A 14,157-nucleotide genomic window follows, 5' to 3' on the forward strand; every position below is an offset into this window, starting at 1 on the left:
CCCCATAAAGATTCCAACTTGATACAGCACTGCTCAGTGATAAGACTATCCGTTCCCACAGGATTACAGTGGCATCATGGCCATAAGTCAGGTAACTATACTACACATGGATCTGTTTCTGTACTCTATTGTGTTCCATTGTTCCATTTTATCCTTAGGAAATGTTACTGTTTTAATTACTGGACCATTATAATAATTTTGAGCGAGGGAATATTTTAATGCACAATTTGTTGTAGCACTTTATGAGCTGTTCTTGTAAGAGAGACAAACACTAAAAATTAACTGTTTCAAGTCTTATATGTTATCATACATCTATTTTGAAGAAGATAAATTCCTTAATCAGTAAAATAAAAACCAAATTGTTTTCACCACATAAAGTTTACAAAATCTACATGATCTTTTATGTTAACTGCACAAGACTGTTAACTCCAGAATGAAAATGCCTTACCTGAGTAAGGTAAATGGTATCTTTGAATGCACGTAATGGATCTGTGCTTTGCGGTAGTTTGAAATGAAGTTCAGCCTGAAGAAGCATTTCATTGTTACCATTTTCATGATGTTGTCGATGAAGTGAAAACCTGCTTTTATAAGACCAGTCTTCCTCAGTTGAAACCTTTTGAATAAAGAATAAGAGGTACAAATTGGAAAGCTGGGAGTAAAGCTACTTTTCTACACATTTCTGACAAACATGAAAAGTATTCTACACACTGGAAAAAAGCTCAAGGTTTGCTCGGCAACTCCAGTTTCACCAATGTTTTTGCCATCACATTTGTTATTGGTGAAAGACCACACTTGTGCCAAGTTGAATCACAAAACCAGGATTCGACACCTGTACCTTCCCTTATTCAAACCTAGAAAGTTACATTTTAATAATTCCATGAAAAGTCTTACCTTACCAAAATATTATTCTTTTTTAAAAAACATTAGTTATATTTATTTTTAAATGTCATTTTATCTGCTTAAGTAGATAAATGGTCAAAACTGAATAATGGACTGAAATCAACATTCTGTTAAAACTGTCAATTCTTTAATAGGAACAAAATATCACTATTAAAATAGTAAATGCTTTAGCACTTGCTCATTTGTTTCTCAGTGATTACTAAATATATTCAATATATACATGTTTAATTTTGATTTTGTTCAAGACATAAACCAAACAATGATACTCCTTTCCCCTAATAATAAATCTTTCTTTTTTAAGCTTAGCACAACTTACAGGATCTTCTTTTATCCTTTTACAAGCTATCATCAAGTAGAAAACAAAGTAAAAAAAAAAAAAAATACCACATACATGTTAGTAGTATACCTTTTACAAGGAAAAAAAAAAAGCAATAATTCTGGCCTCTAAGCCTATGATTTAACATGGTGTCAGCATTTGAGAAAGATATAAAACTGCTAGCTACACCTGAAAACATCAGAGTTTTAATCCAAGTTATACATATTCTACCTACCCTCAAAAAAACCTGAAAATTCAAAAGCTTAATCCCTGTTCATAAAATATGACATAACTCCCAGTAATCAATTAATGCTCAGACAAATCTCCTTAAAAAGAAAAAGTTATTCTTTAGGAATTTATTTATACCAAATATAGGTAATATATATTAGCCATATCTAACATGGAAGTTTTTCAAAATTATATCTATTTTTTGAAACTGTTACCACCAGACAATTTAGAGAACACTAACTACTCCTATTATTTATTTAAAAGAGGTATTAGTATTTACAGTCATCTTTACAGATCTGAGATGCACATACCTTTACCAACAGTCTTCCTTTCTTTTCTATGCATCTTCCTTTTTAAAGTCTGAAACACACCTGTGAATCTCTCAGCCCTCTCTCTGATCAGTAATGATTTGAATGTATCCCATAATAAGTGAACCCGATCTTCTGCTATGTGGGAAGCTTTCTACCTTCTGATAACAACCATTTGGAAGTCATAAATTTCAGTTTTTAATGATGTTACCAGAAGGAATTAGAAAGCACCAGGTGAGATTCTAATTGCTTTAAGAATATTAACTCATTAAATTCTCATAATAACCATATGAGTAGGCACTATTATCACCTCATTTTACAGATGAAAAAACCAGGCACAGAGAAGTTAAGTAACTCGCCCAAGATCCAAAACTAATTGGTGCAATCTAGCTCCAGCCTCTAGTTCTTTAAATCTAGATGCAGCTAAAGAAAATAAAACGATCATACAAATCATATTACAAGAATGGCCCTTATGAATAGCAACAATAGCTTACATTTATGGCTCTCAGTATGTGTCAAGAATTGTGCTAAGTGCTTCAATGTATTAATTGACTTAAATTTTACACACGATCACATTCACACATGCACACCTGCATGTGTGGGTACACACACACACACACACACACACACATTCACACACACACTCCTAAAAGGTATTTACTTCTATTCACCCTAATTTATAGATAAGGACACTGAAATTTAAAAAGATTAATTTGTACAAAGCTTTATAGCTACCGTGGAGCAGTTCTAAATTCAAATCCAGATGTTTTATTCCTAAGCCCAAGCTTTTAATCACTGTGCAGTACTGATAACTGCCTGTTGAAAATATGATTAGTGTACAAAGAAGTAATGTATCCCAAACTGGAAAGAAACATTTTAATGTTTTTGTTGAATATAAAAGTCAAATTTTTATGTAAAGTTATTCTTTGGGTTCCATTTATTTTCCCAATTACCTATTCAAATCCTCAACTAAGCAATGTAACTTGAAAAGAGGCAATGACTAAATAAAGGGTTCTCTTCATCTTTCCCTGCTCTAAAATCTGGTGTTTAGTATCTTTGAACATCATGAGGCATTTCACAAAAACATGGCAAATCCATTATTTTCAGGAGGTGAATAGAAATGCTTATAGATTTTTATAAATTGTTTAGCAATTTCTAAAACTCACCTTTCTAAAATATAGTGAAAGGAAAATGGTCTGGAGTCTGATAATAAGTTTGGATCCAGATATGTTACTTACTCTCTAGGGACATAAATAGAACTCTCACTCTCCAGTGCCTTGATTTCCTTGGTTTCTCACAATATGGGAATAATAATTTTAAAAAAGGGGTAAAACTAAGTTTATGGCATTACTTATTAAAGTTAAAAATACAATAGAACTTCGATGTGCAGAAGTAAACATCCTTGTGTTTAGGTGGTGAAACTGAGGAAGATTTTGAAACTGTCTTAAAACTTTTTTTGTGGTTACTTTGCATAAGTGGTGGGGGAGGGGCACAAGAACTACACGATCATTTCAATAGATGAAGAAAAAACATCTGACAAAACCCAACACCCTTTCATGATACAAGCACTGAGCAAACTAAGAATAAAGGGGAACTCCCTCAACCTGATAAGGGGCATCTATGAAAAACCTACAGTAAACATCATACAAAACAGTAAGACTGAAAGCTTACTCCCTAAGAAAAGGAATGGGACAAGAATGTCTGTTCTCACCACTTCTATTCTACATTGTACTGGAGGTTCTAGCCAGAGCAATTAGGGAAGAACAGTAAGTAAAAGACATCCGGATTGGAAAGGAAGAAATACAACTACCTCTATCTGCAAATTATATGCTCTTATGTATAGAAAACCCTTTTTAAAAATCACAAAAAATCTATTAGAGCTAATAAGTGAGTTCTGCAAGGCTGCAGAACGTAAGGTCGATATACAAAAATCAATTGTATCTTTATACACTAGTAATGAACAATCTGAAAATAAAATTAAGAAAATAATTTCATTTACATAGCAAAAGAATAAAATATTTAGGAATAAACAACCAAAGAAGTACAAGACTTGTACACTAAAAACTACAAAATGGTGTTGAAAAAAATTAAAGAAGACATTACATGTTCATGGATCAGAATACTCAATACTGTTAAGATGGCAATACTTTGCAAACTGATGCTTTTTTGCGGAAATTAGCATGGTGATTCTAAATTCATATGGAAATGCAAAGTACCCAGAACAGTCAAAAGAATCTTAAAAAGAAGAACAAAGTTGGTGGACTCACACTTCCTGCTTTCAAAACTTACACAAAGCTACAGTAATCATGACAGTGCATTCTGGCATAAAATAGACATGACATACAGACCAATGAAATAGAACTGAGAATCCCGAAATAAATCTTAACACTTATAGTCAATTGATCTTTGATAATGAGGTAAAGAATAATGTTTTCAGTAAATGGTGTTAAGACATCCACATGCAAAAGAATGAACCTGGATACCCGCCTCACACCATATAGAATAACTAATTCGAAATAGATCATAGACCTAAATTTAAGAGCTAGAACTAGAAGACAAAGCTGTTATAAACCTTTGTGACTAGGTCAGGTAACGCTTTCTTAGATACAACACCAAAAGCACTGAGATTAAAAAGAAGATTAATAAAAGAAGATTAATAAGAAGATTAATAACTTCATCAAAATTAAAAATATTTGTGTTTTCAATGATACCATCAAGTAAGTAAAAAGACAACCCAAAAATTGGGAGACAATATTTGCAAATTACATAATTGATAAATGACATATCTAGAATATATATGGACATATCTGGATATGTTCTTTATCAGATATATGATATATATATATAATATATTATATATTATATATAGTATATATGTAATAATATGTATCATATATATATAAAATCTTACAACTTAATAATGAAAAGATAAATAACTCAATTAAAAATGGGCAAAATGTTTGAACAGACACTTCTCCAAGGATGATATACAAATGGCCAACACATAAAAACACACTCAATGTGATCAGCCATCAACAAAATGTAAATTTCCTGTAAATGTAAATTTCCAAGGAAATGTAAAAAGAAAAACAAAAACAGGAAATAACAAGTGTTGGCAAGAATACAGAGAAACTGAAATTCTCATACATTGCTGGTGGAAATGTAAAATGGTGCAGCCACTATGGAAAACAGTTTGATAGTTCCTTGAAATGTTAAACAAAGTTAACATATGACTCAGCAATTCCACTCCTAGGTATAAACTTAATAGACTTGAAAATATATGTTCACACAAAAAACAGGTACACAAATGTTTACAGCAGCATTTTTCAGTAATAGCCCAAAGGTCAGAATAACACAAATGTACATACAATGAACAAACAAAAGGTGGTATATCCATACAATGGAATATTATTCATTGGTAAAAAAGAATGACATACTAATAGATGATACAACATGGATGAATCTTGAAAAATTTATGCTGTGTAAAAGAACAGTCTCCAATGTTCACATATTTTATGATTCCAATTATATGGAATATGAAGAACAGGCAAATATATAGACATGCGAAGCAGATTTGTAGTATCTAGAGCTGGTGTAAGAGAGACAGAGAGAGTGGGGAGTGACTAGTAATGCGTATAGAGTTTCTTTGGGGTAATGAAATGTTCTATAATTATAACACGAAGGCTCACAATTCTGGGAATATATTGAAAACCATTAAACTGTACACATTAAATGGGTATGTTGGATGGTCAATGAATTATGTCTCACTAAAGTTGTTTAAAAAAGAACAGAAACTCCGAAACTGAATCCATCTATGAAACTGAATCATCAGGAACAGAGAAAGTGGAATGCCATACTGAAAATCAAATATACCAAAATAAAGAAAAAGGAGGAAGAAGAGGAAGAGGAAATGGAAGAGGAGAGAAAAGAAATGATATGATGTGATAACATTAGACAAAGATTTATTTTCACATTCATTTCTCTCACTGTAGCAAACTATCCAGTTCTGAATATCTGTAAATGATTAAAAAAAAGAAAAAGTTGTAGGATGTACAGAAAATAGCCAGTGAGAGTTACTTTCACGTGTGATAACAAGTCAGGGTTAAGCAACCATTGGTTCCTATTTAATTTTCAAATGCTCCTGAAGGAACATAATTAAAAGCAATATAAAAAGTTATATTCTCTAAAATGATGACTGCAAAAGTTTAGCTCCGCAAAGGTTAAAGAAAAAAAGTTATCTTCTATCATCTTCTTCCTAAACTTTAATTTAGATGAGAAGTAGACTTTCTGAACCATGGCTGAGGAAGTGACATATGCCCATAGTCCACTACTCTGAATCACTAGGAAATCAAAGATGGCTTACCTTTTCTAATGTACTGAAGGAAGGCCAGGACTGATATCCATATTCAGAAATGAATCGAGCTTTTGGGAAAGTCTTCCAATCCCAACAATCACTGACATAGTCATAAAAATGTACATCACCAAAATTCGTGTCATATGGGTTGGGAGAGAGCCAGCCTTCTCTAATGGATTTGAGCCCATTTGTAGGACTGGATGTAATAAAAGGACGAGTCTTGTCCACCTGAGTTCAGAAATAAAATGGTTTAAAGGTTAATGTTTTCACCCAGTAAAGTACAGATCACTTACTTTTTCAAAAATACTATCAAGTCCCAGAAATACCAAGTAGCTGATAGAAAAATAATAGAACCATTTACCTTCTTCCACATTCAGCAACCACCAGCACCTTTCTGCTATTCGACAATCCTTTACATAATTAACATTTAGCTTACTCCTCACAGCAGCTGTTCCTAATCTTTTTCAATCATATCTTGCCTCGACCTTACCTTCTACCATCATGGGTAGTGTACAGTCTAGTGCAGAATATCTCAACCCTGGCACTACTGACAATTTGGACCTGATAATTTTTTGTTGTGTGTGTGTATATTGGGGATTGGGATGTCCTATGCATTCTAGGATGGTTAGCAGCATTCCTGGCTTCTACCCACTACATGCCGATAGTGCCTCCCAAAAAATAAAATATATCAACAGACATTGCCAAATGTCCCCTTGTCCCTTGGGGATAAAATTGTCTCCACTTGAGAAACACTGGTCTAGTGATTAACAATAGAGGCTACTGAGTCAGATGGACCTAAGTTTAAATCCCAAATCAGAACCTTATTGTTTTTAGACAGGTCTGTGCCTCAGTAGCCTTATCTGTAAAATGGAGATAAAAGTACCTCTTTCATAGGGCTATTGTAAATGGTAAGGAACTCATGTGTAGAAGAGGTGGATGAGTGTCCACCAAAATTCATGTCTTCATTTCTATAATACAGAGCTCTCCCTAGGAGGTGGCTTTCTAGTCTCTTAGCATCTCTGTGGGACCAGGTGCCTCATTCTCAACCTTTTCTCTCATTTGAAGGTAAGAGCCTAGGAGATGATGAAACTGGGAGATGGAAGGGACTTAGGTCTCTGAAAGGAGGAGAGCTGCCCATCCATCAGGAACAGCCATTTTGTAGTGTTAACAAGTAAGAAAGAAACTTTTATTATGGAAACCACTGCAACACCGTGGTTTATTTGTTATAGCAGCTAGCGTATAAGTGCTTATTATAGTGCCTCACGCATGGGTAGAACTTAAAATGATTTAGTTATCATCTTAATAAATGAATTCACTTCCTATTTCACTGAGAAGAATCATTCATTTAGAAAATATTTGTCAAGTGTTTATTTTGTTAGGCATTTTGCAGCACTGCAACAATACATAAAGAGAAAATTGATGAAGTTGTCAACTACTGACACATCAAATCTCTTTGGAGCACTGACTATGTGCCAGGCATGCAGCAATCTCTATATACTGGAGGTTCAGCAGGGAACAGACATCCGACTGACCTCTTAAAAGAGCAGATCAAAATCTACTGATGAAACCAGATGCTGAACAAGTGTGACAAGTATGATGAATGTTTTAAAGGAAAAATACAGGGCTCTTTGGAAATATAAAACATATTATAGAAGGCCAGTAAGGAAGGCATCCCTCAGAAATAGGTTATCAGAAAATAATTTTCACAACTTTTCTCCATTAGGTCTCAATTTTTTTGGTATATTCAACCATTTTTTCTTGTTTCTCTTCTGTCAAAAGAAAAAAAAAATCCTTACTCCTATCCTTTGCCAGCCTGTCTGTCTTCTGGTCATTGTTTTAGTTTACCCTAGAACTATAGCCAATAACTTGTCTTCCACTCTTTAAAAATCAATAATCTCTCTCTATTGCCCTATTTCCTCAGCCTAAGAACTCCCCTCATCCTAATAAAAAATTCCCTTGGTCCCTTGCAGTCCACCAGATTTCTTTACCACCCACTCACTCCTCAGCCCCTGACATTCAGTTCCTGATCAGCCCAGTCAACTGAAATTGTTTTTGTTGCTTTTCAAAAATTACCCACAGACGTCGACTTACCAAATAAACAAAAAGTCCCCACACTATTCCCTCTCTGGTGTTCAGTAAGTGACCTATTTATATCCACTATTTCTGATGTTCTCTCCACTCCTGGGGGTTGGTCCACTACTCTTTCATATTCTGGTTTCCCCAGACCTTTCTGATTCTTCCTTCTCCAGCTCGCCTCCCCTTCTCAGATGGATACTGCTCTCTCCTCAGCCTCTCCTTACCACTACCCTTTCCCAAGGCTTCTGCTTTCGCCAGTTACTACCAGACTACTTCACCTCCACACTTCTATTCTCAGTAACCAGCTCCACACTTCCGCCCGGTTTGTCTTGCCAACATCTCAAATTCAACTCTTCAGAGCAGAATTCTTTGTTTACTAACCCCAAACTTATTTGTGCTTCCTACCTTCATTAAGGGTATCCAAGTAAGAGTCATCTTCAGTTTTTCCTCTCTCTTTCACTGCCCACATTCAGTCATTCTGAATTCAAATATTTTTTTCCACCTCACATCCAGCCTCACTATATTGGACTCCACTACCTATGATCAATTTATTGAGCAATTTATCATTCTAACCCTTCAATGTCTTCATCTCTAAAATAAGGTTATATTATTACATTCCTGAGTAGTTGGAAAAATTAAATTCTACAAAACACTTATATCATTAATAGATTATAATATTAATTAATAAGAATCATAATTAATATATCAATGCTTGGCATCTAATATTCTCAATAACTTGGAATTCCAAGTTTTCATAACTGGTTTCCTTGCCTAAACTCTCTCATCTCCCTTCTTCTTTGCTAGCAAAGTTACCTTCCAGAACATGGGTCAGATAAAGTTCTTCCTCTCACCCAAAATATTCACCATTTTTCACTGTTTCTGAATGAAGCCTAACTCCATAACAGGATTTGAAGTCCTTTCAAGATTTGTTTTTAAACAACCTTTTCTATATTTGACTTTCCAATGCCAATCCAGGAGTCCTTTGCTTCAAGCACTAGGCTATGCTTGCTGCTTCCTATACGAACACATACTTCCACGTCTTTTTATCTTTATTCACATTGTTTGCATGGCCTAAAATACCTACTGAACAATCTTTTGTCTCAAATTCTACTACACCTTTAAGGCTTGGTTTGAAAGTCACCTTTTACATGAAAGCTTTCTCAGATCCTTCTTTGTAAAAGTAATGGTTCGTCCACATATTTCCCACCATTTGAGAATTACATTTTTGATAGCACTTCTTTCACTCTGCCCAGTAGAACTAGTAACTCTTCCCATGCTTTTCCCTGAGAGCAGAATATAAGCCCCATAAGGATAACAATTTCCCCACAGCATTGGGAATGAGGCTTTGCTCTTGGTAATAGGTACTCAGCAGATGTTGGTTGCATTTTAAAACACTAAAAAGCATGGTAAGGTTGTGAGTACCCTTAAATTTTAAACGATATTCTGTTATAATGGCTTTGAACTAAAACTGGAGAAGGCCAGTCAATTGGTTTTAATCAACAATGCTTGATTGATTTCCTTCCATTCCTCTAGATTCTTGAACAATTTGATAAGCTGAGCCAGTCAGTAAAATTACTAATGAGTCTCTGCCTAAAAATATCCACCCCTGATAATGCACTATGATTTCTCTCCATTTCTGTATCATTTCTTCTTGAGGCTTGATTTTTAGTCTCAAATCAAAAAATGACCTCCTTCTAGGTCAAAACCTTAAATGCTTATTCAGACCAAGAGACACCATAAGATAGACCAAGAGAATGACTACTTTTTAAAAGCAAGGTGTTATACTTGAAACTAATAATATTGAATGTTAACTATAATTGAAAATTTAAAAAAATATTTTTTAAAGCATGATGTACAATAGGAAACTAATGATTACAATTACTGTACAGATGGATTCATTTATAGTCTTTTTCCTTAAATATTTTATGCTTTTATACAAATAACAATGGTATGATTATATAATACTTAATCCTGCCCATCTTTAAAGAAATTGGCAAACATCAATTATTGCTCAGAAAATTAATTTAAAATACATATATCCCTTATGAGAAAGGCACCATATTTCTATTTAAAGGTGGAGAAGAAGTGGCACATAGGACATAATTTTTTTTTAAGTTCAACAATGTAGTATTTAAATCAGAGATTAAACTTTGTAAGACTCCAAAGATCTATCTTGACGAGTGAAACCAATAAATGATGATAACGATGATTAGCATTAATTAAAAGTCTACCGTGTGCCAAAGTCTGTGTAATACACCTTGCATCCATTATCTCACTTGATCCACATAACAACTCTTAAGAGTCAGTTGCTATCGCTAACCCAATTTTATAAATGGTAAAACAGCGATCAAGTAACCAGCCTAAGATTACATAGACATGTAGTGGACTTGGAGTCATGAGCTCCTAATGACTAAGCTATGAAATGACAATCCTCAGATATTAAAATCCATTTCTTAAACCCATCAAATATGAAAAATGTAATATTAATACCATGAGTAAAAAGATTATAAAAGAAATGTTCTATAAAGCTTAAACCATTGCATTTTGTGAATAGAAAACTTCTTCATTCATGACACATGGCTTAGCATATCAGATAAGCTAAAAACTTAAACCTGTGTTTTTCATGAATTCTCACTGAAATTTCTTCACACAAATAAAATAGTGCCATCAACTTGGCATATTTAGGTACCAAAATTACATACTGTTCCTTTAAATATGTCTTGTTTCAAATTGTTTCAAGATATAGCCAAATATTTAAAACATCTAATACAGATAAAAACTGTAAATACAATCAGATTATTATATCACATGTTAAACATAAGTTTTTAAAAAGGTAAAATTTTGAAGGCAATACTTGAAAAACAAAAAAAATGCTGCCTTCTTTCTCTACAAAAAAAGGCCAATTTGTATTAAGACATATTATGTATGCATGTAATAAATACAAGTATAGTATGCCTATTAAACAAGGAGTCGTGCAAGAGAACCGCCTAAAATGAATTTGAGAACCACCTTTTTCCTCTCCATTTCCCCTTATATCACATACCAACATATTCACATATGATATATATCAAATTCTACTTTATTATTTACTTACAAAATTTTAGAAGTGGCATACCACACGAACTGAAACTGAAGGGATAGAAAAAGATATTCCATGCAAATGGAATCCAAAATAAAGTAGGTATATTTATACTTATATATCAGACAAAACAAACTTTAAAACCAAGACTATAAGAGATAACAAGGGCATTACCTTGACATTAATGACAAAGGGGTCAATCCAACAAGAGAATGTAACATTTACAAATATTTATGCATTTAAAATAGAAGCAATTAAAAATACAAAGCAAATATCAACAGACCTAAAGGAAGAATAGACAGCAATACAATAATAGTAGGGGATTTTAACACCCAGTTACATCAATAGATAGATGATCCAGATAGAAAACCAAGAAGGAAACATTGGCCTTAAACAACATATTAAAGAAGATGGACTTAACAAATATATAAAGAACATTCCAACCAAAAGCAACAGAATGCACATTATTCTCAAGTGCACATGGAACATTCTCCAGGACAGATCATATGCTAAGACAAATCTTAACAAATTTAAGAAGATTTAAAGCCTCTTTTCTGACCTCAGTGGTATGAAATTAGAAATTAATTTCAAGGAAAAAAAACTGGAGAAATATGTTGAAATTAAACAATAGGCTACTGAACAGCCAGTGAGTCAACAAAGAGAGAGAGAGAGAGAGAGATCAAAAAATAACTTGAGAAAAATGGAAATACAACATACCAAAACTTATGGAATACAGCAGAAAAGTTCTAAGAAGGAATATCATAGTGATAAATGCTTACCTCAAGAAACAAGCTAAATCTCAAATAAAATCATCAATAAAATGTTAGCAAACCAAATCAATAATATACATTAAAAGGATCATACACCATGATCAACTGGGATTTTTCCAGGGATGCAAGGGTTTCAATATCCACAAATCAATTAACATGATACATCACATTAACAAAATGAAGAATTAAAATCATATGATCATCTCAAAAGATGATAAAAAATTCAACATCCATTTATGATAAAAACTCAACGAAGTAGGTGTAGAAGGAATGTACCTCAACATAATAAAGGCCATATATGACAAGCCCATAGCTAACATCATACTCTACAGTGCACAACTCAAAGCTTTTCCTTTGAGATCAGAAACAAGACAAGGATGCCAACTCTTACCACTTTATTCAACATAGTATCGGAAGTCCTAGCCAGAGTAAATCGGCAAGGAAAAGAAATAAAAGACATCACATTGGAAAGGAAGAAGTAAATAACATGAAATTAAATAAAGAAAACCCTAAAGACTTCACAAAAATCTGTTCTAACTAATAAACAAATTCAGTAAAGCTGCAGGATACAAAGTCAGTATACTGGAACCTGTTGCATTTCTATACACTAATAATGAACTATCATCAGAAAGAGAAATTAAGAAAAGAATTCCATTTATACTTGCATCAAAAAGAATAAAATATCTAGGAATGAATTTAATCAAGGAGGTGAAAGCCTGTGTACTAAAAATTATAAGACATTGACACAGACATTATAGAAGACATGAATAAACGAAAAGATATTCCGTACTCGTGAACTAGAAGAATTAATATTGTTAAAAAGATCATACTACCCAAAGCAATCTACTGATTCACTTCAATCCTTCTCAAAATTCCAATAATATTTTTCAGGGAGATAGAATGTACAATCCAAAAATTTGTATGGAACCACAAAAGACCCTGAATAACCAAAGAAATTTTGAGAAAGAACAAAACTGAAGACATCATACTCCCTGACTTCAAACTATATTACAAAGCTATAATAATTAACACAGTACGGTATTGACATAAAAATAGACATATAGATTAATGAAACAAAATAGAGAACCCAGGAATAAACCCACATATATATGGTCAATTATTTTACAACAAAGAAGCCAAGAATATACAATGGGGAAAGGATGATTTCTTCAATAAATGGTGTTGGAAAACTGGACAGCCACACACAAAAATGAAACTGGACTACTGCCATAGACCGTACACAAAAAATTAACTCAAAATGGATTTAAGGCTTGTAAGACCTGAAATCATAATACTCCTAGAAGAAAATACAGGTGGTAAGTTTCTTGACATCACTATTGGCGATGATTTTTTAGATTTGACACCAAAAACAAAAATATGTGAGAGTACATCAAACTAAAAACCTTCTGCACAGCAGAGGAAACCATCAACAAAATGAAAGAGCAACCTACCAATTAGGAGAAAATGTTTAGAAATCAAGTATCTGATAAGAGGTTAATATCCAAAGTATATAAAGAAATCACACAGCTCAACAGCAAAATAAACAATCTGATTAAAAACTGGGCAGAAGATCTGAATAGACATTTTTCAAAAGACATACAGATGGCCAACAGTTGGATGATAAGGTGCTCAACAATAGTAATCATCAGAGAAATGCAAATCAAAAGCACAATGAGATTTCGCCTCACACCTGTTAGAATGGCTATTTTCAAAAAGACAAGAGATAAGAAATGCTGGCAAGGAAGTGGAGAAAAGGGAATCCTTGTACACTGTTGGTAGGAATGTAAATTGGTACAGCCACTATGGAAAACAGTATGCATGACCTCACAAAATTAAAAATAAAACTATCATATGATCCAGCAATCCCACTTCTAGATATTTACCCGAAAAAATAAAACACTAACTTGAAAAAAATATATGCACCTCTATGTTCATTACAATTTTATTTACAATAGCCAAAATATGGAAACAACCCAAATGTCCATCAAAGAATAAATTGATAAAGAAAATGTGATACATATATGTGACGAAATATTATTCAGCCATAAAAAGGAATAAAATCTTGCCATTTGTAACATGGATAGACCTTGTGGGCATTACATTAACTGAAATAAGTCAGACAGAAA

General features: G+C 33.2%; 1 protein-coding gene across 2 annotated transcripts in view; it reads right to left on the bottom strand.

Annotated features, from left to right (window-relative positions):
• Positions 1-14,157, bottom strand: part of MANBA (mannosidase beta) — an 81,778-nt gene that overhangs the window by 18,637 nt on the left and 48,984 nt on the right. For both annotated transcript variants that reach the window (XM_039848888.1, XM_039848889.1), the window contains exons 12-13: positions 6,116-6,334; positions 449-613 (exon numbers count right to left, since the gene is read on the bottom strand). In XM_039848888.1, the coding sequence (XP_039704822.1) occupies positions 449-613; positions 6,116-6,334 (384 nt within the window). The remainder of the gene's footprint in view (positions 1-448; positions 614-6,115; positions 6,335-14,157) is intronic.

The sequence above is a fragment of the Pteropus medius genome, unplaced genomic scaffold (assembly GCF_902729225.1).
Source record: "Pteropus medius unplaced genomic scaffold, Ma_sr-lr_union100, whole genome shotgun sequence".
NCBI lineage: Eukaryota > Metazoa > Chordata > Mammalia > Chiroptera > Pteropodidae > Pteropus > Pteropus medius.